The following is a 26,006-nucleotide window of genomic DNA, read 5'->3' on the forward strand; positions in this document are numbered from 1 at the left end:
TGTCTTCACGGGGCTTTTAACTCCCTCCTTGGCCCCAAATCCCAGGCCAAAGCAGTGCAGCTCTAGTAACACACACCAAGCTGGTTTCAGAGCACTTACTTTGGAGACTGCTTCTTCAGAGCTGCTTAAAAAATTAAGAATAGTCATGGTGGACTTAGCCCAACCTATGTCGCGTAGATTGTCGGATGCTGTCCACGTGACTGCACCCCCTTCTCGAGGGGACAGCAGGTGCCAGGGGATGCAAATGCCCACAGGGATCTGGGCCACGCAGCCAGGCGTGATCCAGCCCAACGGTGCATGACTGTAAGAGCACCCCTGGGCCATCTGGCCAGGCACCAAAAACGAAAGGTGTCTTCAAAAGGTTCATTGAGGGAGGAGCATGGCTAACACAGAGGTGGGTCCTGCAGAGCGATGGGGCTGCTGCTCAGGCTAAGGAAGGTGCACATGTACCTGTGCTCTGGGATTTCTTGTGTTTGAACAGAAGTCTGGCTTGAGGGACTCAACCAGGGCTGATGCTGGGTTCAGGGTGGCATCACAGCTCTGCTGCTCTGCCTCCACTCCACTATCAATCTCCAGTGGGCAAAGGGTCTTCTCTTCCATGAGCCGAGGCCGCTGTGATAACCCAACACTTGTCCTCTCCCCATTGTGGCTGGGCTCAGGCAAATTTTTTCCTGACCCTAAGCTGGTAGTGGGTGTCAATCCCGCACAGGCCAGCAAGATCTAAGGATGGATCCTAGGAAATATGAAGGAGTAGCCACAAAACTGGACTTGGCTGGCTCTTAGAGCCGGGCCACCAGAAGGACTGCTGGGGAGAGCTGCAGCGGCTCTTCCAGGGCTCACACAGATCAAGACATATCAAAAAGTGTTTGTTGATGTACATCAAGCGCTTTGTAGCAGCCCAGGTATTGCCATATGTAGGGAGTGAGGCTCCTTGAGAGACACAGACAGGAAAGGACTGAGAGAAGATGTAATTTGCCCTGAGGCCGGGAAGTTGTCAAACTCCTGGTGTACACAAGTGGCTACAACCCTGTGAAGTGAAGCAAGCCCTTGCAATGTTGAGCAGCTGAGAGTCTGTGCCAGTCGCTTCTTTTTTTTTTTTTTTTTTTTCTTTTCCCCCTTCCTCTAAAGTCTGCTTATGAGAATTGCTTTGAATATTTATGTTTGGATTGCTTATTTGGAAGAAGTCACAGCTGCAGCTGCTCCTGCTGAAGTGACAAACAGCCTGTGCTGCTGTCTCCTAGAGACCTTAAGTTCCCACACTAAAAGAAAGACTTTTTTTTTTTTAAATAAGGCTTGATTTGACACACTGATTAAAGATGGTTATAATTTCAAAGAGCAATGGGATTTATTACTCATTTAAAGTCCAGTGTAATAAAACAGATGATCAGAACCACAAGGTGACGGGATGATGGAAAAAGGGCTTTTGCCTGTTGTGGTGATGGCTACTGGGGCAGGACCCAGAAGTGGCTGCTGTGAAAAGATCAGCTCTGCACAGGTAATTCCTCAGTCTTCACCTCAGGCTGGAAAAGAACAGAAATGCCACATTTGGGTGAGTTATTGTTGAGGGTCTCCACTTCCCATTTGGCTGCCAGAGCTGGAAGCATCAGGAAGACGCGTTTCATGCAACAACCGGGCCCCCCACACTCGCGTTCCTCACTGACTTCTGGTAGCAAGACACCATCTTCATTAGTGAGCGCAGGAGAAAAATCTAAAGCTGTTGGCTGAAAGACACCACTTATAACTTTCTTTTTTTCGCAGCCTATAAAACACTGCACACAATCCATAAAGGCAGAAAATCATGCGCATGTGTCTATTTGAGAATTAGATAATCAGGCAATCAGCAACTATATGTGCTATATGCAGGTAGAGTAACTGAAGTTAAGGACACACGGACAGAAAGTTTTCACAGATTCTGATTTTTTAATGCTCTATTACTCTTAAATCTACATACAATTGATAAGTGGCTGGACAGAAACAACAAAGTTTACATTTCAGGAACAAAACAAGTCCCCAAGCACAAGTAGCCCTGAAGTCCTGGAGCATTTTAAAACTTTTATGTGAAAAAAACCCTTTCCTCCTGAACAGAAACATATCAAGGTTTCATCTCAATGTTTATTTCGAGAAGAAAGCTATTTCGACAATGCCACTTTTGTGCTGTCAACGTGACGCCATCAAACCCTTAAAAAAAATCCATTTATATTGCTGCTTATTTTTGGGAAACACACTTCTTCATCCAGGAAAGCAAACAGAAGTTTTTCTCAACGACAGAGATTTTTCTCAGGTGACGGTATTGCTATACCATATTCTAACCAAATGTGCTGGATGGAACGCCTTGGTAGCTCAATATTTTGTCCTGAATATGGATGCGAAGAAATCGGAAAGTTGTATTGCCTTTAATTGTTCCTCGGTAATACAGCAGACTCAACAGGGGTTGTTTTGGTGCTTGGTTTTGTTTTGTTTTGTTATTAACATATTACAGTCTTTAAAATTCCTCTTTAACATCCTGTTTATCATTTGCCTACCACGAAAGCCTTCTTTTTTGCCAGCTTCACTGTGAATTTCCTTCCACGCTTATTTGACATTTCAGAAGAAGACTCTTGAGCAGAATTTTTTAACATCATTATTAATAAAGGATGTCTCTGCCAGCACAAAATAAAGGCAAGCGCTTTAAAATCTAGGCTGATCGGCTTTTCACCTCCGGGAAAACCTCCCTGACATTTTTTTTTAATTATTTTTTTTTAATAAAACAGAGTTTCCTGATGTGCCTGGAGTCCATCCACCGCGACGCAGGCTGACAGCGCAGAATAGCAATAGAATCCATTAAATCTGCGTCGGGAGCCGGTTACCAGAAATGTTACATAGTAATTATGGTGAGGATTTTCTGCGAAATAAATTCTGTTTTTTTTAAAATGAGATTCTGAAAAAAATCACCCACTAACATTTCTGCAGAAATGCTTTACAGCTCGTCCAAATTGTAAAGGACAGCTCATCTTTTCCCACAAAAGCTCACAGAGCTTGTAATTTAGTGAGATGCTGCTTGTTCTAATGACTGTTCGAGGGAATGGTTTGGCATCGCTAAGAGGAGATTAGTTTGTGTATTAACGCAATTCAAAAGTTCACTCAATTTACACAAAGTAATGAAAAGCTTAATTTGAACTCTCAACAATTCCACTTCCCCTCGCCCCCCCGCCCCATCTCAAGTTCGTAACACAGATTTCATCGAGTCTTAGAGAGGCTGCTTCATGAACGGGGAAAAAAACCATTAAGCAAAAGAGAGAAAACACATTCCCGACTTGCATCGAGGCTTCATTAATTCGAACTCCACGTCCCACATAGGGACCGTGAAGGGGGTGCCTGAGCTCCCCATTACAAGGGCTCTCCTCCTCTTGAGCAACATCCCGGAGCCCCCACTCAAACACGTCCTTGGAGAGGGCAGGAGACCACAGTGGGGCCAGGCAGGTGTTATGGTTTGAGAAACCCACAACAATTTAGTGTCATTTAGACAATTATTCTATCAATCACCCAATGACCCCTCCTCACCCCGGAGGAGGAATCAGGGAAAAAACCAAGGAAACCCGAGGGCTGAAATATAAACAGATTTAACAGGGTAAGACTAGATAATTAACATTAGTAACACTAAAGAACAATACCAATATAAAATACAGAAGGATGATACTCAGCCCATCCTATCAGCAGAAGCTGTGCACTCCCAGCAGGGGACAGCAAATGTGGGACACCGCGAGCGCTGCGGCTTCGGGAGGAAGGGAACGGCTCAGGGGTCTGGCACTGCGGCAAGAAGTTCTCAGGATCGCAGCCATCAAGGAAGAGAGAACTTCTCGGCAAACTTTCTAATTTATATTGAATGTGACGTTCATGGTATGAAATAATCCTGTTGGCCAGCTTGGGTCAAATGCCCGGGTCTCGCTCCTCCTCATCCCTGCACCTGGCGAACTCGAAAACACTGAGACCTTGAATCCCACATAGCCTAGCTGGCTATACAGTAAATATTTTCACAAATTCAGACACTAGAGTCTTCTAAAAGTGCATTTTTCCCAGGCATTAGAAAAGAAATTAATCCTGTGTCGCTCAAATCAGGACAGCAAGGGGTCCATCAAAGAACCACAGAGCAAGACGTCTGATGACTGGTCCTCAATTTGGAAGAGGAGGGACCAAAGGTCAAAAATGAAAATGAAGCACAAGCTTCATAACACAACGAGCCCTCGTCCCTGCTACAGACTTGTCTGAGTGAGGACTGCATGATGTGCTCAGGAAAGCAGCTCTTTCAGCATAAAGCAACACCTGATATAATAAATTAATTTCTCAAGGCAGTAGGGTTTCCAAAAGTGGGCACGAGGATCATTTTTTGCCAACCATGACGATTTAGCTGGTCGCGCTATGCTCCCCCTTGTCATTGCTTTACTTGCCTAAAAAATACCCCCGAACATTCCTAACACTGCCTTTCCAATTAAGAAATCTACTTTTGCTGAATTGCTAGACAGATGTTATTTAACCCCCAGCTGCAGAGGAGCTCCCCGAAAAGGGGAAGGAAGCAATTCAGAAGGCAGAAACCTAGCAAGACGTTGTTTGCTACGCTACAAAAAAGCACGAGGCATTAGCAGAAGTCTGGTTTCGGGGAGGAAAAATTAGCAGCCCTTGTATAAACCCTCCTCTCGCCTCCAAACAAAAAGGCACAGAAACTCAAACCTGATGAAAGAAAAACCACACACAACACAAAACCAGTCCCTCTTCTGCCCGAAGGTAGCAGATAAGTTGCAAATAGAAGCAAAATAAATTGTCCATTTAAAAAGAAGCAGTATCTAAATACATTGTATGCGAGCATTACTTTCCAATACTGAAAATTCTCCAAGACTTCTCATCAGCAGGTGGAGGCTGTGCCTTGGGCTCATGCACACGTGCAATAAAATAATACCAAGTTTTACCAAGTTTTTAGCCATTTGTTTCTGGAGCTCGTTGGGTCACTGCTCCGTTAACATGAACCAACCCAGACACCACCTGCCACGGTAGCCTTTGTTCAAATCTCAGTGAACCCCATGGTATTTAACAAGCAGAATGTGGCACAATTCCAAACAAGTTGCCAGCGTCTCCTATATAAAATTATTTTCGTATATAGATACTTCTAACTCCTCAAAAAGGATCCCAAACCTTACTCAACAGAAAAAGGATGAAAGTAGAAGCCTAATTTTAAATAAGTAAAGCAACTCTCCTTTCAGCTGCTCCGAACACGCACAGAAGAGCTAAAAAAACTAACCATGGATGTAGATTTTTTTAAATATCAGATTTATTTCCTTTTTGATACCAAAAAGCTGTTCTGCCCTGCAAATTAACTGACAAAATAAGCTTTATTTTCCTTTGATTTTCACATTGTATTTGCTTTAAAAAGATGGGTTTTCCGATAAGACCAACAAATTGAAACTCAAATTAGATTTTCTCTTCTGGTATACCACCATCTTTTAATTAAATCTGCAAATCTTGAGGTTTTATTACTTCTGCTACCACGAGCTCTTCCTGCTATAGTGCAGGAATTATACTGTATACATATAAACCTGTATTTATGTACAGACACAGAATCACAAAAATAAAAGCACTGGGTGGACAGAAGAGCTGCCGTTTGAGTTTATACTCCCCAGCAGGAACTCCAGTCACACCATATCCTGCCCACGAGTCTAAAGGGGATTCTTCCATGGCCTTCAGGTCAGGCTCAGCAAAAATATCTCAAGCAAGGCAGAGGAAACTGAGCAAATCTAGAGCTCCTTAAAATAATACCTATTAATTATTTTCACGCTAACAATATATACATATAAATACGTTTTAAAGTAGCAAAAATTACATTATCTCTTTTTTTATACCAGGACTTCCCTTTACCAGTTTAGTTTTAGTCCAGATGCTCCTCCCTAACGGAGTATTTACAGACAAGGAAAAATAGTTAAACATCAAGGTATTTATTTTGCATACAAATATTTACAGAAAAATACTTAAAAAATTAAGTATTCAAAGTTTAATTGACTTAACTTCAAAAAAAACTTCATGCTTTTATGCTATAAAAACATATTGCCTTTACTGTGCTCGAATTTACTATTCAGATCTCTGGATTTTCTTATGAGAGCTTTCTTTTGCGCTTCGTCAAATCGATTGACTTTGAGATCCTGGTCCCGGTCAAACGGCCTTCTTTCCTGAGGTTTGTTCTTTTCTTCAGACGCTTTGCTCTTTAGCTTTTTCTGATGTATGTCCATGAGAGATTCTGACCTCTTTGACTCCTGGAAAAATGGGAAAAAGGAAGAGGAAATAAATTGTTACAAAATATCAACAACGTACAGAAAATCTAAATGGAAAGACTGGAATTAGGAAGGCTAAAAATTCCAGAGAAAGAAGACAGCTTTGTAACCGGAAAGCAGAATGATAAATTTAGAATGCACTGAGCAGAAAGTGCATGTAATCTTGTCTACACTGAATAAAATACTAATAATTCACGGACATTAAAGACACCCATAATGTTGCTGAATATCCACAGACACTGGAGATAAATTATAAAAACCATGCAAAAGAAATACAGAAGTTGCTCTGCCATTATTAGGAGACACAAATGAAGACAAGTCAAGAGAAATATCTTGAAGTACAGGCATCTTGAAGTGTACAATTTCTTATACACTTGCCCTAAGCATCTGGTTTTGGTCACTGCTAGGGGCAGGCACAAGCTAAGATACCCTTTCCATCTTACTCTCACGCACTACTGCGTTTTTAACGTGTGCTCTTAACTTTTCAGTATTTGAATCATCTGTTGCAAGCCCACAGGGCAAAGTCACAGGTCTGAGTTACAGCATGTGTTTTGCCAAGTCAAGGACTTCAGTTGTGTTTATTAAAGAGCAAGATCCAGCTCAAATACAACATACAACTTTTGCTGATTTCACGCAGGAGCGGGATTAGTTCTCTGATTATCTGAGATTATTGCTTTTATTGAGATAATTGCTCTGATTATCAAGATTATCTGAGCAAAGGAGGGGCCACATAAAGTGTATTTGTGTATCTCTAGGTAGTCAATTTCTCAGACTCTCAAATCATTACAAACCAGCCAAAAGATCAGTCCAAATCACTTCTCTCATCAGAAAGAACAAAAGATGAGTAGCTCTACTTTCTCGTATCTAGGAACACGAGATCTTTCTTCTGAAGTCCCTTCTCTCCCTGTGCAAACACTTACTTCATCACACATAAAAATAATAATTCACACATGACATATCTCATGGAAAACAGAAAACAGACAATACTTATTCATGGTGTAGTTGCGTCAGGGTTGATAGAATTGCACCAGAGAACGTATATGGCATCAGCACTGAAAGAATTAACTCTAAGAAATTATTTTCAGAATTAAAGCTCCTGTCCTATGAAAGTATCCTTGATAAAGGTCAGCGGAGAAAGAAATAGCAAAGAACAGAAGAAAAAAAACTTTAAAAGAAAAAAACAAAAACAACAAACTAAACACCTGATAATCAGAAAAGAACTGATTTAAAAAAACCAACCAACCAAACAAAAAAACGCCCAAAACCAAACAAGACAACAAAACAACCGAAGAAACATTGTTCTTAAACAAGATGTCTTTGTCAGGTTTTTTTGAGAGAACTCCATTAACCTTAGAAACACTAAAGGTCTATATGTTTCATTTTGGCAATGGTACAGAGCAAACCCTGTGGTTTTACATGAAGAGTATTCCACTATATTCATAATGACAGTAGAAACAGACAATACAGAAGAAATTTAAGACAGTAGGCTAATCGCTCTGGATTTGCAAGCCTCTAAGAAGGACATGTGATTTAATGAAGTACAAATAAATTATTAAAAGTGCCAGATAAACTTCAATCATGTAATATAAGCCAAGGCTGCGATTCGCAAGTTAATTATACTCTCAAGAGACCAGACTGCCTTCTGTAAGACTTCAGGCCATAAATCAGGGACAAAGTGGAATGAACAGCTGTAAGGCAGGCAACAGTCCACGTACGCTGGTGGACAGGGATGGCAGAGAGAAAAGCGAGACGGAATTTGACATGGAGTTCAGATTTCTAGTAATCAACATCCGTCTGTAAAAATTATCTGCTTCTGAAGAGATTGAGGAAAACTTCATGTAATAATGCTGTTGTAATGAGCAGTTAATGTAATCAATTACATAGTGTAATTAATGCATCGATCTGCTTAGCCCATCAAGCTTCTTTTGTGCTAATGCATATTTTGTCCTAAAAGTTTAAACCTTTACACTGGTTTATTCTTTGGATGTTGGTAATTCAGTGGAGCAAGCTAATACTTGAACTAATGCTGTCTACTCCCAGCAGCCACGTCCTGATGGTATGGGGATGATTTAAGGAAAACACCACCTAAAATTGAGACAATATACAGAAACCCCAACTCTGTCACACTGTTTTCAGCAGCAGCTCGAGGACCCAATCCTGCTCTTGTTGAAGTCGATGGTAAATGTTCTAATGACTTAAACAGCAGCAGGTTTGGACACTAAAAGGGAAGACTGTTGTGGCATCACCATGGAAACCAGCAGCGCTAGAAAGGAGAACCAAAAGAAAGGACTGAAGAATTAAAGGAAATGCAGGAGGAGGAAGTATTTTGCTATTACACTTACATTGTATGAAGTCACCTGCTCAACGAGTCTCTTGTCTCTCCCAGATAATACAATTTCTTCATTATCCTTACTGGTTGATTTCTTTGCCTCTTCTCGTTCCTGATGAGTAGAAGCAAATGACACGCTATAGTAATCAGAATGTCTGAAGTAAAACGCAAGGAAATCTATATTTACTTTAATTAAATCTGAAGAGTAGAGGCCACGATAAAGGCCACCTGATATTTTTTGCTCAGCTTGATAGAACAAGAAACTGGACACACTGTAATTGGAAATTCAATGAGCTGATACAGAGTACCTGACTACTGCAGAAGGGAGAGGGAATAAATGAATATCAACGTTACTTAAAATTGTTATTTCCTTGCCTTTACCTTTAAGCCTGAATGAATACGTTTCGGTAACAAAGAAAAATCTGCAAAAAAAACAACTTCCTTGAACAGCTCACGGTATCTTTACTTTGTTTCCACAGAGTATCAACAACAGATACTGCCTGCAGGTGTACATGAATGAATAAATGCTCACCTTGGCTTTTCTCTCTCTGTCAGCTGGAGTATCTGTCCAAATAGATCTATCGCCTGATTTGTCATCAGCTCTCCTCTTGAACGTTCTTGGGCCAAATCCAAAGCTTTTCAATTCAGGTGGAAGCTCTGTCATCCATGATTCCCTGGTAACTTGCTTGGGTTCATCCTTTACAAAAGAAATAGAGGGGGAGGGAAGTAAAAAAAAGCGTAATCAAAAATTGCTGTCTGAATCTCAGCTTCCAGCAGAAATCATGGATTTTTCTTTGTTTTAACAATTGCAAACACTTAGCGTCCCGACCAGAACTGCAACTGAGTTCACACATAAACAGGAAAAGAAAAACACAAATACACTCCAGCAACAAAATACTAGAAATTAAGAAATCCAACTTACGCTGTCTGCTGAATTAAGTTTTTCCTTCATTCTCTGAGCTCTGCGTTCAAATTCCTTAGTCACATCAGACTCCACCGGTCCTTTTGCAGGCATTGGGCCTATAAAATCATCTTCTTCCTCACTACTATCTGTTACCTTCCAAAAATAAAACATTTCTGTCAACTATGGTGCTAAGACCATCAAGAAACATTTTAGCTTCGTAGGATTAGAAAGATTTTGTTTAGAAGAGCATATAAACCTAATGCAATGCATCTGACAGTCAAACAGCAAAAACCTGGATTAAAACTCCAGTTTAGACCTCTTCAGTGCTTTAACATGGATACTTAGTCTCCGTGTTTCCAAAAGCATCATCTCTTGTCTGAGGCAAAACTGCTGGTAAGCACAGTGGCAATACACAGTCCTGCTATTTTACATTGCCCTGCATGCAGCCACATAACCTCTGTGGCCGTAAGTAAATTTGAACCACACAAGCATATCTCTTTGATACTCTGGGCTTTACCATCACTAGCAACACCTGAGTGCACCTCTGTAATAAGGACTGCAATTTCGCACTGCAACTTCCAGCATCCTTACAGAGCTCAGACTCTGTAAGGACGCTGGAAAGATTAACTTGCAAGGTAGGGTACAGTGGCACGCATGGTACTACACCCCTGCTGCATAGCATCTACCAGTCTAATCTCTTGGTTCTGTCATTTGACTCTTCAATCCCTTTGGACATTGTATTCTAAGCACTTATTTGGAGAAGAGCTCAAAAAATGAAGATTGAAAGGGACTAGATATTAATAAGAATCTTTGTGGGTGACAAGGATTGTACAGAAAGCTCACAGGTCCCTCCAAGTTAAGACAGTACAGGTGTGGATGGAGGCAGAACTACACAGAAATTGGTGACACCAAAGTGCCCTGGAAGCAAAGCTAAGGTGCCCCATATCTACAAAAGTGAAAAGGTTTAGCTACAGCCTGAATGTGGGTGATAAAGCAATGGGAGTAGGACGATGACAAGGCTGCGTGCTCAGGAAGTAAAGAGCGTTACTTAAGAATATAAGCTGGCATCAAAGAAGTTTCAAATGAAGGATGAAAGGGGGGAATGGCTTGTTTTTGTCATGCCAAACTTTGGTTACCAGGCGGACATCCTAGAAACAAGACATGACACCATCAGAGAAGATAAGGGCTCAAGAGCAATGAGCAGCGGAAAAACAGTATCAGGAGCCTTCTACGTAAAATAAGACGCCTGAGGCAGAGATGACCCAGTGGAGAATACAAGAATGGAGTACAGAACCCCACTAGAAGAGTCACCTAATGGGAGCATGGGGAATGAAGGACGAGTGAAAGGAGGAGGAAAGCAGGAAAGGTATCCTGCCACACCGAGTTCAAGCTTAGTACTTCAGCCTGCTCATAGCTGGCATCCCACCGCTGTAGAGGGATTTGGGCTAAGGAAGACAGCAGGTGTGAAATAAGCCACTTTACTCCTACGTGTGCCATTTGCTACAAAAACCGGAGTGCTTTAAGAACACTCCTCCAAGCTAGCCAACCCAGTTGGCCCTGTCTGCCTTTAGGAGTCAGCAAAGGTGTGAACAGTGGGGAAGGCAAGCTTCAGGCAGCAAGCGACACAGCTACGTATGGCTGTGAACCACAAAGTGCCAGAAAAGGTTTGGCTAATTTAATAGCTGGAGGACCAGTTGCATGAAACGGATCTGAAAGACTTAGGAGGGTGAGAAATAGCCGGTCATTTATTGTGGCGGTGCGCTCTCCCCTTTTTCCCCCCCCGGCTCCTGCTCAAGCCATGGCCATCAGCGGGAGTTGTTACGAGTTGCACTTGAACTGTGGGAGATGGCTGGCAACATAACCAAAACACTGTCTGGAGTAGGAACCCCGGTATCTTGTTCCCATGAGAATACAACTATAGGTCAATTATCTTACTCCATAAATAGTGGACAGCCCAAGAGCCCTTTGAACTCTCCTGCACGGCAGCGGGCTGCATGACAGGCTCTCCCCTTGAGTGGGGACGCTCGCTTAAGGTTCTTCTCCTTGAGGTTGAGAGATTCCTTGCCGCAACAGATTCTTGGTAAGTGACTAATAGCATGCTAAACTTTGAAATCTTAGCTAAGTGATATAAGGATTGAATGCGCATATATAATCCTTTAGACATAAACCGTTACCAAGTCTGGGACTAGGATTGGATCCAGCCGCACCTCAACTCCTCTCTGAGACAGAGTTTAGAAAGCAAGGGGGTCCTTTCTGAACCTCGTGACTCAACGGGAGGGTTTCCCTGACAGCTTGTCTGACCCTGGCCTCTATGCAGTAAATAATCAAGTGTACCCTGGCATCGCATCTCGTAAAACACTGTCACATTCACTACTTTGTTAAATCACTGTTTTATGTTAATAAACATTTCACTACTCTCTTACAAGTGAAGTTATTCACTCTGCCCGCGACATTTATAAACAGTAGCACTGTGAGTAGGTAACACCGATTCCTCCCATCATTTTTCTCAAACATTTATACAGTTAAGTTTTCACTAATTCTCTACCCCCGTGATAATGCTTCATCTTTTAAATAACGGGGTGACTGCATTCTCACTCTCTCTCTCTTTTTTTAAAGAAGGAGCTGGTGGGGAAGAGGAATAAACTTCTTGAGAAACCAAGGTAGTAAAACACTTCCCTCTCTCTTTGTACAAACAAATAAAAAATGCAGATATAAGAATTTCATAATAAATTGTATCGTAAAGTAGCTGAGGATAGAAGACAAATTCCACCCTGAGTTTTAATTGAAGAAGCATCTCTCATTTCCTTTCTCATTAGTGTTAAGTTCAATTCACTCCATTACCACCTGCCTCAAACAAGATGAAATTAAACAAACATTAAAAAATACTGCCTTCAAGTCTGAAGGGGAAATCAATATAAAGTGAAGAGTCAGCATGGAATAAGCTGCTGCCAAAAATGTACCAGAATACAAAATATTTAAATAAATTAAAACAAAATAAACAAAAATTACTCATCATATTCAAAGGTTAAAAAAAAAAAGTATTATTAGGAAGAGGAAAAAAAAAAAAACAAACCTAAGTTCTTTAACAGCTCTAACAAAGCTGATGCTAGAAGATCTATTTAGGAGAAAAGAGATTTTTTTGTTTGTAAAATATAGAAAGAGACCAGTTTTGACATGCCTGCCTCAAGAGATTTGTCATTATGATAAATTGCTTAATCGTTATTTGGAGTTATAAGATGATGAGTATCTTAAAAATGTCAGACAATCATTCTTCATGAAGGATTATGACAACACTCACTGTAGGAGGCTGGAGAATGATATACTTTGCGACTACTAATCTGAAAAGTGAAGTTCCAGAGCAGCCTTTGCCTCCTTCCTTCCTAGCTTGTCCCATGATGTCTGGGAGTTAAACTTAAAAACGTAAGTATTTTAGAAACAAACAGAGTAACTGCGGAAATACAAGTTAATTTTCACGACGAATTAATATTTTGTTTATCACGGCATGACAGAGATTCAATTGCCTAAACACTGGTATCCAGCACTATTTTTGATGTCTTCGGGTATCCTGCCTGGCTTAAGAGGTGCTGCTCAAGAAGGATGCAAGCTCCTCTGAGGTGCTACTCCTTATCTGCCAGCCTGCTGCAGATGATTCAGATTCCTCAGAATGGTACTAGAGGCCCACGTTTAGGGAGCTGAACCTTCCCCATACTTCTAGCTATATTTTGTCACACATCTCAATCCTGAATGTTCTTTAGTAGTACATGTATTATTTTGCATCTAGGGATTAGACTATAAGACTTATATTATTTTTTACCTAACCTGACGAGAACAGTCAAAAAACACGAACCAAAAAATTGTGTCAGTGTCACTGTCCTGCTACACTCCCAGTTACAGGTATCGTCTTGCTATTGATAAGAACAATTAGTGACACCATTGCATCGTTCTTGATTACATTCTTTTGGACAAACTTATTTAACATGTCCACTAATAAACATTTTTAATGTGGTGAAGATATGTGAAATACCCAATCATTTGCTCCCCTACCAGCAAAGGAGTAAAAGCTTGAATTATAGGTAAATATCTTCATTCTAACAGGTTACATTACTCCTTTAATGTCTTTCAAAATCTGAATTTTGCCAAGATGTTCACTTGTGAAGGACGTCACACCAAAAGAAAGAATGGAAAAACATGAGGAAGAATTACTGTGACTGCAGTTTAGGACGCTTAGATCTCTTGTGTTCAGTGAGTGCATCATCCGCCTAACAGCAAAATCACAACAAACCAGACCAGCCTTTTGCATTTTTAAGGCTTATTTATACTTCACTGTTTGACTCAGGCAAAAACATGCCAGACACTTTCTGGTCTAAAATTAAACTGTCATGCTAAAAAGTATGTCTAGTAGACTTTTTCAGGCTCCTACTTGTTTAAGCATTTCAGATAGCTTGTACTAAAACAAAAGGCTTCTGTTTTCACAAACCTGGGTATGGAATTCTGATGAAACAGACGGTCCTATGGAACATCTGCTATTCCCGGTGTCCTGCGAAGGTTTCCTAAAGCCAGGTGGTAAGGCAGGACCTATAATGGGCCTTGAGGGGAAGAAAGAAAAAGAAAATCCTGGGTTTCGGTTGAGGGGAAAAGAAAGGAAGTAACATAATCAACATGGAGGGTACATTAAATGACAGCCTTCCACTGTTTGCTGCAAGAGAAAAATGTAATAAATTAATATAAAAATAAAACCCAGATGTTGACGAGAAGTGTGATTCTCTCTCCTCCCATGCCAAGTGTGCCCACTGTGCGCACACAGAAATAACTGAATAAGAAGAGTTTCTCGATTTTCCAGGACGACCTCTGCAGAGAGCTGGGATGCAAGAAAACCAAGAAAGTTGCAGCATGCACTCAAGGAAATCCACTTTTTTCTCCCCTAGCTTCCTTCACCAGGTTCAAAAGCAATGAAAGGTGGAAGGTCAAATATATGCTACTCTTTCACTAGCAACAAAGCCAATTTTGTTCATTCTTGCCTTGCACCACAGTTCCACTGTCCTTCAATAAACAGAATCAGTGAACTGCTTTGATTATAAGTTTATTTTCCCTCCGAGTGGAGATGGGAGAATAAAAGTTTTGTGATCCCAGGTAACTTCACTAATTTGTTTTTACACAGCAGCTCTGCAAGCAGTATAATTCAATTGTTTCCAGGAGCATAGAAAGGGGAGAATCTCTTTCAGTGGTGGAAACAGTTCAAAGTATACTCCAAACTGTGCTTTCAGTACTGAAGAGACTTTTGCATATGAGTTCCTCTTAATAATCCACCATCATATTATTTAAAGCTAATAAAAGCTAGTAAAAAACCCAAAGAATTATCACGTGAAGAAATATCCAAGTGACTGTATCCTCACAAGGTATCAGAAGAGGCTTTGTTTATTATGATCTTCGGTTTCTGAGCTTTAGGGCAATCAAATGTAACCCAACATGAATTGAATTATGCTAATTACAGTCTTCTACTAAATCCCGCGTAATCTAATCAGTACAGTCCTGCTGTAGTGATATTATTGTCAGGATTTGAAGAGGGGAAATAAAAAGCAGAATGTCCTGCCAGATAGCCAACCACAGCTAAAAAGACACAAGCGATAAATGTGGGCTCAGGCCAGGACAAGGGCACTGGTGAGGTTTCAAACCCAGGCACGAGGTCTGGGTTAAATTTGAAGTTCCACTCCCATCTAGCTGCTGCAAAAAAGAAACAGCTTTTATTTTCCTCTGTTCTGACTGCTTTCTTATTAAGACCATATTTTAAATTCCCAATGTAAGTTAAAGAGACTGAATTTAAACCTCTACAGATACAGCCAAAATAATCTTTTATTTTGGTATACAAGTACCTTTATTTTGCATGGAGAGACAGTTAAACCAAGCCATAAAAAAAGCCTTCTACTAAAATATGTAAGCATATCTACGTTGTGGGCCGTATCCGTGCAACTTGTGAAAAAGAGCAGATCTCAGATACTCTGCCTTGTTTCTGACACAGCTCAAAGGCTATACCAAAAAATAGAAAAATGGTTCCCATATTCATCCCTCCCACGCTTTCCATTTCTATGCTTTTTTTTTTCCCCCAACACACGAATAACCCTGTTGCTCAGGTCTTTCCTCAGCAGCACAGAGTCGATGTGATTCTTGACAATTTCCTGGATATCCAAAGGTTCTCTGAACAGGTGAAGTGAATCTAAATAAAACTCTGTTAAACACATTTTGCTGCTGTTGTCAGCTTCCGTACCTATCTATACACATTCAAAAAAACACCCCAAACCTATAATGAATTAAGCTTTTGTTTAAGGAATATTGGATTTCATATATGGCAAAGAATGCTTTCCTGTTCTTGGACTTGGAGTCCTTGCTAATACATGTTTCAAGATGGGCATTTCAGTATTCTTTTGATGTATAACATAAGATTTTTTTAAGATAACCTTTGCTCTTCACCTCTATGCGTGAATACTTCGTGAATATTTACGAGTGCTGCACTTCTGTCTAGCATTGACAAACAGCAATGTCCTTTCCAAAGTTGAAGGAAATATGTTCATATATATATTTTATGATGGAATGATTCAAACAATTTTTAACAAGCTTCAAATTGCCACATGAGCTGCTCCTAATCACAAATATGTTGCTTTGACAAGTCTGGAAAATATGCAACAGAACAAAAGCTTTTCTAAAAGAACGAGTATGTCACGCAGAGCTAATAAACAGTATGCCCATACATTGAAACAAACAGCCTGCATTTGTTTCAATTATTCATGGCTAGATTGTCAGCTGGCAATCTGCTCAATGCTAAGAGCAGTGCAGCAGGGAGGTAGTTAACAGCATTGTGTCTACACCCTGCACAGCTTACACGCCTCAGTGTGTCAGCACAACTAGACTGCCAGGTGTACGGGGGTGGAAGACAGACAAGGCTCTTCCCACACATCACACCTTTCCCACCTATTCAGGGAATCGGGCTGGGTGCAAAACAGCTCTGCTCAATCTGCTTTCTCAGTGTGTGCTAGGAGCAGTTGTATGGTGAGCTAGAACCAAAAAAAACCACACAAAATCTAGCAAGTGCCTTTTGCTGCTTTAACCTCTCATACTCGCAGACACAGAGCAGAGTCTTGCCCTCTGAATGTAAATGCAAGTTATCCACCATAACCTGCTAAGTAGAAGTTGGGTGAACATACAAAAGACTAAGATTATATGATGGGTGACAACCTGTGTAACTGGTCATCTCTCTGACCTTCAAACTACAAGTTGCCTCTTCTTCCTCTTTTCCTTCCTACACTTTGCCATAACATTTTACCAGAGCATTCATGTCAAAAAGCAAGAAAGCAAGACAGCTACCTCCGCTGATGTTAAATGCCACAAGCATTTAGTTGCTTTATTAGAGATCACATTATTTTTAGTGATTTCCTAAATTTTATAATTAAATATTTATAATTATATTTATATATATATATATTATATATATATAATTATAATTAAATAATTTATAATTAAAATAACACGTTGTCTATATGACATGTAAGAAAAAGAAAAGATATTACTCTTGGGATCATGAAGGCATCAAATGAGCCCACTGAGCACGATACTCACAAGTTTATTGATTACAGTAAAGTGTAACCAAACAGATGAAGAGGATACTTCCAAATAACCTTAGTTACATGCATTCTTGTTTTTCCTCACTGCGGCCAAGCACCATTAACATTTATCCAAACTAAAAAAAAAATTCAACTTTGAAATTTCCTTCAAGATGGTATCCTGCATACACAGCTTGACAACAAAATGAGTCACTTGCCTAGAACTGAAAACTCATACCTGACAGGCAAGCATTGATCTATTTTATCTACCAGCTCCCTATTGCTCTAAGGAAGATTATAGTGAACAAGGGACTCTCTTGTACCTTTCATCAATAAGGTCCCCTTGGAAGTACCAATTTCACTATGGATTATAATTTCAAATTATAGAAGGAAGGGCACAGAGTGATGTAAAGGCTAGAAGGCTGTAAGATATAGTTAAGTTCTGCATAGAAAATCCATAAATAGGTTTTTTTCGGGACATATTTTATAGTTGTGTGCAATCAAATGGAAAGCTTCCTAATAGAAGCTATAAACAATGCTTATTTGCTTAGACCTGACACCTTGCTTTCTAGAAACCTACACAGTTCAGATTATTGTTTAGGTGTCTCCAGGTAGAAAACTATTCTTTGGTGCATTACCAATGAAAATTCCAATAATCTGCATTGTACTGCACCACACAAAAGCTAACTGCCCTACTCCCTTCCCAGCCCAGAATAAACCACAGAACTATGGGCCCTTGTACCTTTAATTTGTCTCTTCTGCGCTGATCTGAGACCTATCATAAGAAATGGAAGAAATTTGACATTCAAAGCATAACTCAGACAATTCACATTTCTTCTTTTTCCCTCCAACCTTCCAACTAGGATCAGAAGGGCCATGCATTCTGTTTCAAGGCAATGCTGTTCCTGTTCTAAGACTGTGGAGGAAGCAATTCTAATCACGTGAATCTGAAGTGCACAGTTGAAGTGTTCTGTAATAGTACTACAAAATATTTTATCTAAAATAATTGTGTTTTAAGGAAAAGAGTCTGAATCTAATTGCATTTTAATTACCTCTCTGGAGAATCATCCTGTTTTTTAAATCCAGGAGGAAGAGCGGGCCCAAAAAAGCCATCATCATCATCATCATCTTCTTCCTGAATTCTTTTTGGCTTTCTGAAAATGCAAAGATTTCACTTAATAATTACCTTGACATGCATAGCAATTATCTACATTTTAAAAAGGAAAAAAAATACATAAAATTATTTCAGACAGTCTTATGTACTAAATATGCTGCTGTTACCAAGGAAACAGTGCAAAGGGATCCAAAATAATTCGAAGCAATTAAAAAATTGGGAGCATAAGCTTCACTCCAAAAACACTCTGACATTTAAAAAAGAATAAATATTAAGTATGCTTTTGCTGTAGAAAGAAGAGTAGTAAAATGTTGAAATACCATTTTCTAGTCAGAAAGTAATTTTAAATTCAGCACGCTTCTTTCTCTATGTTTTTTTTTTTAAACACTGTCTGCATTTTGATTGGTATTTTTCCCAGTTCAATTCTACTGAACTGAAAAACCGTTGAATAAGACAACAGGAGAAAAGTGAGCAATAATTACTCTAACACTCATTAAGATGGCATAACGCCCTTCAAGTCCCTCATACAAGGCCTACCACAAACACAAACAACGTCTTACCACAGCAATTGTGAGTAATCAACCCCAACAAATGAGAGTATTTGCAGACTCCTGTTATTTGCTAAATAATTCAATTTTTTTTCCATTAGAGTTGACTTAATTGAATGCATAAATTCATGCCCATAAATAGTTCTTATTACCTCTCAATGAGAGGTAGTATACCAGAAACAGGGCATAACTCAAGTACCAAATACTTACATACATGATAAGTGGTGTCTGTCCTTAGTATAAACAAGAACAAAAAAAAAGTTTATTACTTTAATTGCAGAACTAAAATAAAACATGCACGTACAGAGATCTGATCGCCCTAAATGACTTAATTCCACCGTAAGGTGTCAAACAGGTCAGCTGAACATTCTTGACTGCAAAGAACATGCAGAACACGTCATCAAGTTTTTCACAGGTACAGGGTTTAATCTTTTTATTGATATAATACTGTCCCTTTGTCATAATTTATGCAGACACATTTCATTTGCAATACAACGGAAATATACAAATAACCTAAGAACATACTCACTTAGGTGCTGGATCTCCTTCTGTCTCCTCTTCAGAATCTCTGTTTGCGTCTCTGGTTGGAGGAAGAGATTCTGAGTCGTCATCACTGTCAGGACTTTCTGAGCTACAGCTGCTTTTATAGCCTGGAGGTAGTGCTGGTCCTGCAACTGAACATCCAGAGTTACTTGGGATACTTATTAAACATTCCAAATGAGCATGATCTATCTTGGTATCCCTAAAACACATATCTATCGGGAATTAAGTCTATTCAATCATTACTCTTTCTAGCATTTAGAGAAGATGTCTAAACAAACTTCTAGAAGTTACTTTTTTCAGCACGGTATTTCAATGAACAAACCCCCCTGAATTAAATTAGCACATTACTAATCCATTAGTATATAAATGTCACCTGGAACAGGACTGGAAAGCCCTTCTTTATCTAACAACTGGTTTACAATGCATAGGGTATAAACTGGTATATTTAAAAGAAACTACCACCTTAATAAAGTATTTCAAGCTTATTAGTGAAGAATCACATCATGTGTACCTACACAGAATAGGAGACCACCGATTAGTGGAATTTAATTGGCAGCCTGCTTTAGGAATGGTTCAACAATTAAGGTTATTCCCAGTTCAGCTAAGTGTGAGCAGCAGGCACAGACTCTGCTGAAAAAGGGATGATTTAGGCATTCAGACTTCAAAGAATCATTACTGTCAGAAGACTGGGGCTCTCATGCTCTGGTCAACGCTTCACCCTCTGGCGTAATGAAGAGGGGGGAAATACCGCGGCAAAGGAAAAATTCAGACTCTAACTGTTCTAATAAGCCTGAGCTGTTTCTGGCAGTGTCCCCACCAGCAGGCACAATTCTTTACAGACTTATTTGGATGTAGTACGATGTACAATGGGTCAAAAAGTAGCTTAGCCACTGATCCTAACAGCAAATGCCCCCCAAAATGGGACACTTAGACACCCTCACAGGCTCCATGAACACAGAACCAGCTGCAGTCAGCAAAGACCAGCAATGGTCCCAGGATCCAGGGCAGCCCATGCAGGGCCAGTACCACTTTACACACACAGCACAAATAGCCATCTGATATAATGGAGATTTGATCCTAGTGATGATTTAGCATCCTGAGATACAGACACCATTCCTCCTTTTAATATGTCCAGCACTGAGTCCAAGACTGCCGGGACAGAAAGATGTTTTGGTGGGGAAAAGGTATTGTTAGCTTATGAATACTCAAGGGTTAGATGAAAAGATGAGGTGCAATAAAACCACATAAATGAAGGGTACCAGGAAATGACATCTCCAGTTAAAGAACTACGACTTTTTGATAGTGCAAAATAAAACCTGATACAGATTATGGTTCCTTTGTTAGCTGACAAAGGCTAGGCAGAAATCAAGTCCTTCAAGTGAGCTTCATAAAGCTTTTACTCATCTTTAGCACAAGACACAGAACAAGGACAGTCTACCAGTTACAAAGCATGCAGATAGATCTGCTGCTTTTTTTTTGTTTTTCGTTTTAATGGGAAAGACTTCAACTAGAACATACACATCCATTTCAGCACTAAGAAGAGAAAAAACTACAACATCCCAGCCTATAAAGGTAAAGTAAGTTCAAGATGAGAGGGAACCAACACATCAATGATAAACAGGAATAAAGACTGCTATCAAAAAGTCTCCCATTCTGGTATGAGAAACACCACTGGATAAAAAGCACTTAAAAACCAGATAAAACCTGCACAACAGCTTTCTCCAGCCACTTGATGCCCTGGTATCATGAAAGCAGAGCTTCATTTGCTCTAAATGCAGACAGGTAAGAGAAAAGACTTGGACTGAAAGAAGCAAACTGAGCTGCAGCCTGATGAGTCTGATAGTGCAGAGGAAGAGAGAAATTGCAAGCAGCTTTGTGAGCTGGAAAGAAGATATAAACCCAAACTATTTAAGGAAGCACTGGTCTCACTAACATGTTGTCCGACATCAGGGCTAACATACACACTTTCTATCCCAGTTCCTCTCTCCCATCATGCTGGCACAACTGTTTGCATGGGCTATGCAACAAATTGGATCAGGGAATTTGAGAGGCATAAAAATAATACTGCAAAACCCAGCACTCCCCTGAAAGAACTGTTTTGTTTGTGGAACTGCAGCCTAAGCAGGACAACCAGAAACAAAATAGAGATAGAGACTGATTCATAAAGGGAAAATGGCATTTAAAGCCTGGGGAAGCAGAAGTCATTGGACATCGTGAAAGAAGTGGAGGAGAAAGAGAGTTGGGAGAATGGGGATTAAAAATTAATACGGTCATGGTACTGACAGACTAATAATCAGCACAGGCAAAGATACAGTTATGGACAGGGGTGGGGTGAGGAACCACAGGAAGAAGCAGAGAGGAAGGAATGGGAATTGCTAAGCTTAGATTCTGGGAGCAAAGAAAGGAAAGGGTACGGAGGAAGGCCAAGATCTAATGAGAACTCTGTGAATGAAATTCCCTGAAAGCCATGGAAAAGTGAAGGAGGAACAGAGGAGAGCTCAGAGTGTCAGGAAACTAAGAAATGGATGTAGCAATGGTAGAGCAACAGGAAAGTGAGGAAGTAACCAGAACTCAGAACAACCCAGAGCAGGTCAGTGGATAAGAAAGCGTGAGAAGAAAATTTTGGGGATGAAGACTAAAGAAACAGAGCCAAGGATATGTCTCAAGTTGGACTGAAGTGAATGATTCACAGCTGCTAGAAGTAGCCATCCTATTACTGTTGCTCTGACATGCCCTCTCCATCGAGCTAGCTTTGGTGACTATCCGCCTGAAAATTAAGTCAATTCAATTCAGAAACCAAATGAAAAACTACTTTTTGTTTTGTTTTGGTAGGTTAATTTCTGCTGCCAATTCTAAGCAATCTACCATGCCATCAGACAGGCACTGGGAACCTCTCAAGGGCAGACAGGAGTAGGGCCTTTCACCTTCAGCAACAGTGACAGATCAACTCAGACACATCACATCAACGCACCTGTACTTTAACAAGCATGGCCTCAATGCTGAAATACACAACCCCCCCATCTGCATCTCTGGCTATTTTTAGCCATTCCCCATCACTTCACTCCTGCTGGTACAAGGATAGCACAGAGGCGGGGACGAATGGACCACAGGAGTTAGGATTCTTCCAGCCGGAGAACATTCAGGCCAGCTTCAAAGAATCATCATGAGATGAAGAATCGGGAGATGAGTGTGTCCCATGGGCTGGACAGTGACAACCTGAAGAACGAAAGGTAAAGGATTTACCGGGGATGAACTTTTGAGTCTGTCCAACTACCGTTTGCTCCCATCCTGGTCCTGATTAAGGGTCACAGTGTCTGAGTAGTGTCAGTTCTCTGACACCAATGGACATGGGTATATACTGGCAAAGTCCATTTTGGCTCCCCCTGTGCTGACCTACAGGCAGAGCAGAAACTGGCACTTTCCCTTAGTTACTCCCTCATCTTCTGAGGCAGAGATGCACAAGGAAACAAACAAACTTTTAACTCTGCTCATGTTTCACAATGAGAAACACCACATGCTAACACCAATGTGATTACACAAGCTACAATTACTACATCTCCAGGTTTTTTTCATTAAAAAAAAAAAAAAACCAAACATGAATTTGCATGCTAAGTTACAACATTAACAAAGCTGCTATGTCAGAGGTTGGAACTAGATGATCTTTAAAGGTCCCTTCCAATGCAAACCATTCTGTGATTCTTCGTTATCCATATAAAGGTGAAAGAAATACAAATTTAAGAATGGATCAGCAGACATTCATTTTGTTCACTACATCTAGCATGGCAATGTCATATTGCAGATGGAAGACAAATGCTTATCTGGCAGCCAAGTGGGCAAAGCGCATCCTGGGGTGCATCAAACGCAGCATAATCAGCCTGTCAAAAGCAGGGATTATCCCGCTATATTCAGCATTGGTGCAGCCTCACCTTGAATACGTGTGCAGTTTTAGGCCCCATGATTTAGGAAGGACGTGAAGGTCCTTGAATCCTTCCAGAGGAGGGCAACAAAGTTGGTGAAAGGGCTGGAAGGAACGTCCGATGAGGAGCAGCTGAGGACTTTGGGCTTGTCTGGTTTGGGGAAAAGGAGGCTGAGGCAACTTCCCCAGGAGGGGAAATGGAGAGGGAGGTGCTGAGCTCTTCGCCCAAGGACCCAGTGATAGGATGCATGGAAATGGTTCAAAGCTGCGCTAGGGGAGGTTTAGACTGGACATTAGGAAGCATTTCTTTACTGAGAGCATGGTCAAACACTGGAACAGGCTTCCTGGAGAGGTGGTTGATGCCCAAAGCCTGTCAGTGTTTAAGAGGCGTTTGGACAATGCCCTTAACATGCTTTAAGACTTGGTCAACCCTGAATTGCTCAGGCAGTTGGACTAGATTATCATCGTAGGTCCCTTCCAACTGAAATAGTCTGTTCTATTCTCTTATAGTATAGTTCTGAACGAAACCTTTTTGACAGAATTCTCAGAATGTCTGCTCAAAGTCTCATTTTATTACTGTTGGGATGTGGAAACTATAAAAGTAGAACAAAAAAGCAAGTGTTCTTAAAGAAAAGCAAAGAGCAGTTCAAATATCAGTGAGACCACAAGGAAAGAAAACATATGGAAAAGCTGTTCAGCTTAAAGAGGTGAAGTATCTCTTAAAATAGCTAGAATACAGAAGGAAATAGTTACAGAACAACTTGTAGGCCCATTCTGTCTCAAGACCCAGCAAGTGTCACGGAACAGAAGATGCTTGTGTCAGCCCTGCCACACAATTTTGCCACTCAGAACCTCCAGGTGCAAGGCTCCAGTTACAGCACAGAAGATGCTTGTGGCAGCCCCGCCACACAATTTTACAATTCAGAACCTCCAGGTGCAAGGCTCCAGCTGGAGCTGTACTTCTGTACAACAAAGCGTGTTATGCCAAAGTACTTGCTCTCTCTTCCTCCTATGCACTGCAGCAGTATGCCTCATGTGTTGAGGAGGTACACTCCGTTGTTGTGCCAAGCTGTTTTAAGTCAGTAAAAGTTTATAAAAGTTATAAAAACAAATAAACAGCCCCCCAGTAGTTGGGTTTGGTGGGGGTTTTCTGTTGTTTTATTATTTTTTTGTCTTTTTTTTTTTTTAAAAAGGCAAATAAATTCCTTCATCCATTACACACAGAAATCCCCAAGCAGATTTGTCAATGTAACTGTACTACTAAGGAGCTGACGTACACTGGGACAAAAAGTGGACAAACTAGGCTGAATAACCTAGATTAGATACTGCCAAAACACCTGGTATCACAAAACTTAATGATAAGTTTAACTTATTTTGTTCAGTGGATTCATACGCAATATAGATAACTTGCAACATGTATCAGTATGTTGACAGAAAGAAAGTGAATAAGCCACCAACACACAGTTGAATAGGAGAGGCTGCATCACCTCAAACAAGCGTGAAGTCAGGACTTCAGTACAAAGCCAAGCTACGGACCTGGAGCTTGATGTTGCTATGGTGTTAGCTAAGGCAGCAGCTTTGCTCTCTCTTCCTATTGCTCCCTCTCCTGGTTTAAAACATGAGAAGAGCAGACGAGCACAGGAAACCTTTCCCACAGGAGCTGCTTTAATTGGAATAACGGAGCGATCTCTGAAACACTGCCAGAAATTGAACGTGTATACACTAGTGATCTGAACCTGCATTAAAGAGAGAGAGTAATAACGTTCAAACTGCTACTTCTGGAGTTATTATTGATACAGAACATGTAAGAGTTTAAGCAGGGGGAACTGAGCTCTGCTGCAGAAGATCCAGCCTGGCAGTCGGCTGGTCTCAGAGAGATCCCACTTCTCAACATCAGGGGCCCTGGCAGGTGAGGCACCACGGCCTCACCCATCACAGGCCAGTTCCGCATCCCCAGGAAAGCTGACTGGAAAAACGATAGTTTCATCAAGTGGTTTGGTTTGACAAAGGAGTGCAGGCTGCAAAGACATTACCACTGCCTTCTCTTCCTGCCCACGAACTTCGCGCTCAGAGCTTCTAAAGACCACAGGCCTAAAAGCGCATATGGGACTTGAGCAGGCAAATAACCGCCAAATCAGTGAGGTACTTTTTTTAAAAGGAGCTTTACACCATTTCATATCCGTAGAATCCCACCACGTGAGTTGTTTTTTTTTTTCCATTGAAAAAGTCACTCTAAAAGCCACCCGCGGAGCTTATCTCCGCTGAGGCACCGCAGACCGAGCTGCCGAACGCTGTCTGCCGGAGCCGCCATACTGCTCCACCACACGCGACACAGACAAAAGGGGACGACACGAAGAGGAGGGGGAGAACGGACACGCCACTCCCGTTCGCGTGTTCCGCCGTGGAGCGGGCAGCCGCCCCCGAGGCCTCGCCCGGCTGCCGGGCCCGGAGCCGAGGGCAGAGGCCGCCTGAAGCGGGCGGCCGCGGAGCCGCTGGGCCCCTTCGCGCCTCACCCTGGCTGAAGTCCTCATCCGGGTCCGCCTCGGCGCGGCGCGGGAAGCCGGGCGGCAGCGCGGGGCCGATGAGCTCGCGGGCCATGGCGGCGGGGGGCCGATCCCCGGTCCCGCTCCGCTTACCCACCCCACCGCCGCACTTCCGGCGCTGTCGGATGACGCAATCACTGGTACTCCGTCCAGAAGGTTTAACGCCCTCGGGCGAGTGGCTAAGCTCCGGAAGTGACGCGTTTTGTAGAGGCCGGCGGTGTGGC

The 26,006-nt window shown here is 41.3% G+C and overlaps 1 protein-coding gene across 1 annotated transcript; it reads right to left on the reverse strand.

The window, feature by feature from the left end:
• Window positions 1-1,900: 1,900 nt before the first annotated feature.
• Window positions 1,901-25,911, reverse strand: GPALPP1 (GPALPP motifs containing 1). Its single transcript, XM_054203989.1, has 8 exons — window positions 25,753-25,911; window positions 19,310-19,454; window positions 18,171-18,272; window positions 14,004-14,112; window positions 9,545-9,679; window positions 9,155-9,319; window positions 8,636-8,734; window positions 1,901-6,275 (listed from the first exon to the last, which is right to left on the reverse strand). Exons 1-8 carry the CDS (start codon window positions 25,835-25,837, stop codon window positions 6,057-6,059), a joined length of 1,059 nt encoding a protein of 352 aa, XP_054059964.1. The 5' UTR covers window positions 25,838-25,911; the 3' UTR covers window positions 1,901-6,056.
• Window positions 25,912-26,006: the final 95 nt, after the last annotated feature.

The sequence above is a fragment of the Rissa tridactyla genome, chromosome 1, assembly GCF_028500815.1.
Source record: "Rissa tridactyla isolate bRisTri1 chromosome 1, bRisTri1.patW.cur.20221130, whole genome shotgun sequence".
Classification (NCBI taxonomy): domain Eukaryota; kingdom Metazoa; phylum Chordata; class Aves; order Charadriiformes; family Laridae; genus Rissa; species Rissa tridactyla.

Excerpts from the sequence above, each read along its gene's own strand:
- GPALPP1 (XM_054203989.1), bottom strand. The coding sequence starts at position 25,837 with ATGGCCCGCGAGCTCATCGGCCCCGCGCTGCCGCCCGGCTTCCCGCGC. Across the intron at positions 9,320-9,544 it reads AACTTAATTCAGCAGACAGC|GATGAACCCAAGCAAGTTAC; the intron begins GTAAGTTGGATT and ends TCTTTTGTAAAG. Across the intron at positions 6,276-8,635 it reads AGCAGGTGACTTCATACAAT|GAGTCAAAGAGGTCAGAATC; the intron begins GTAAGTGTAATA and ends CCATTTTTCCAG.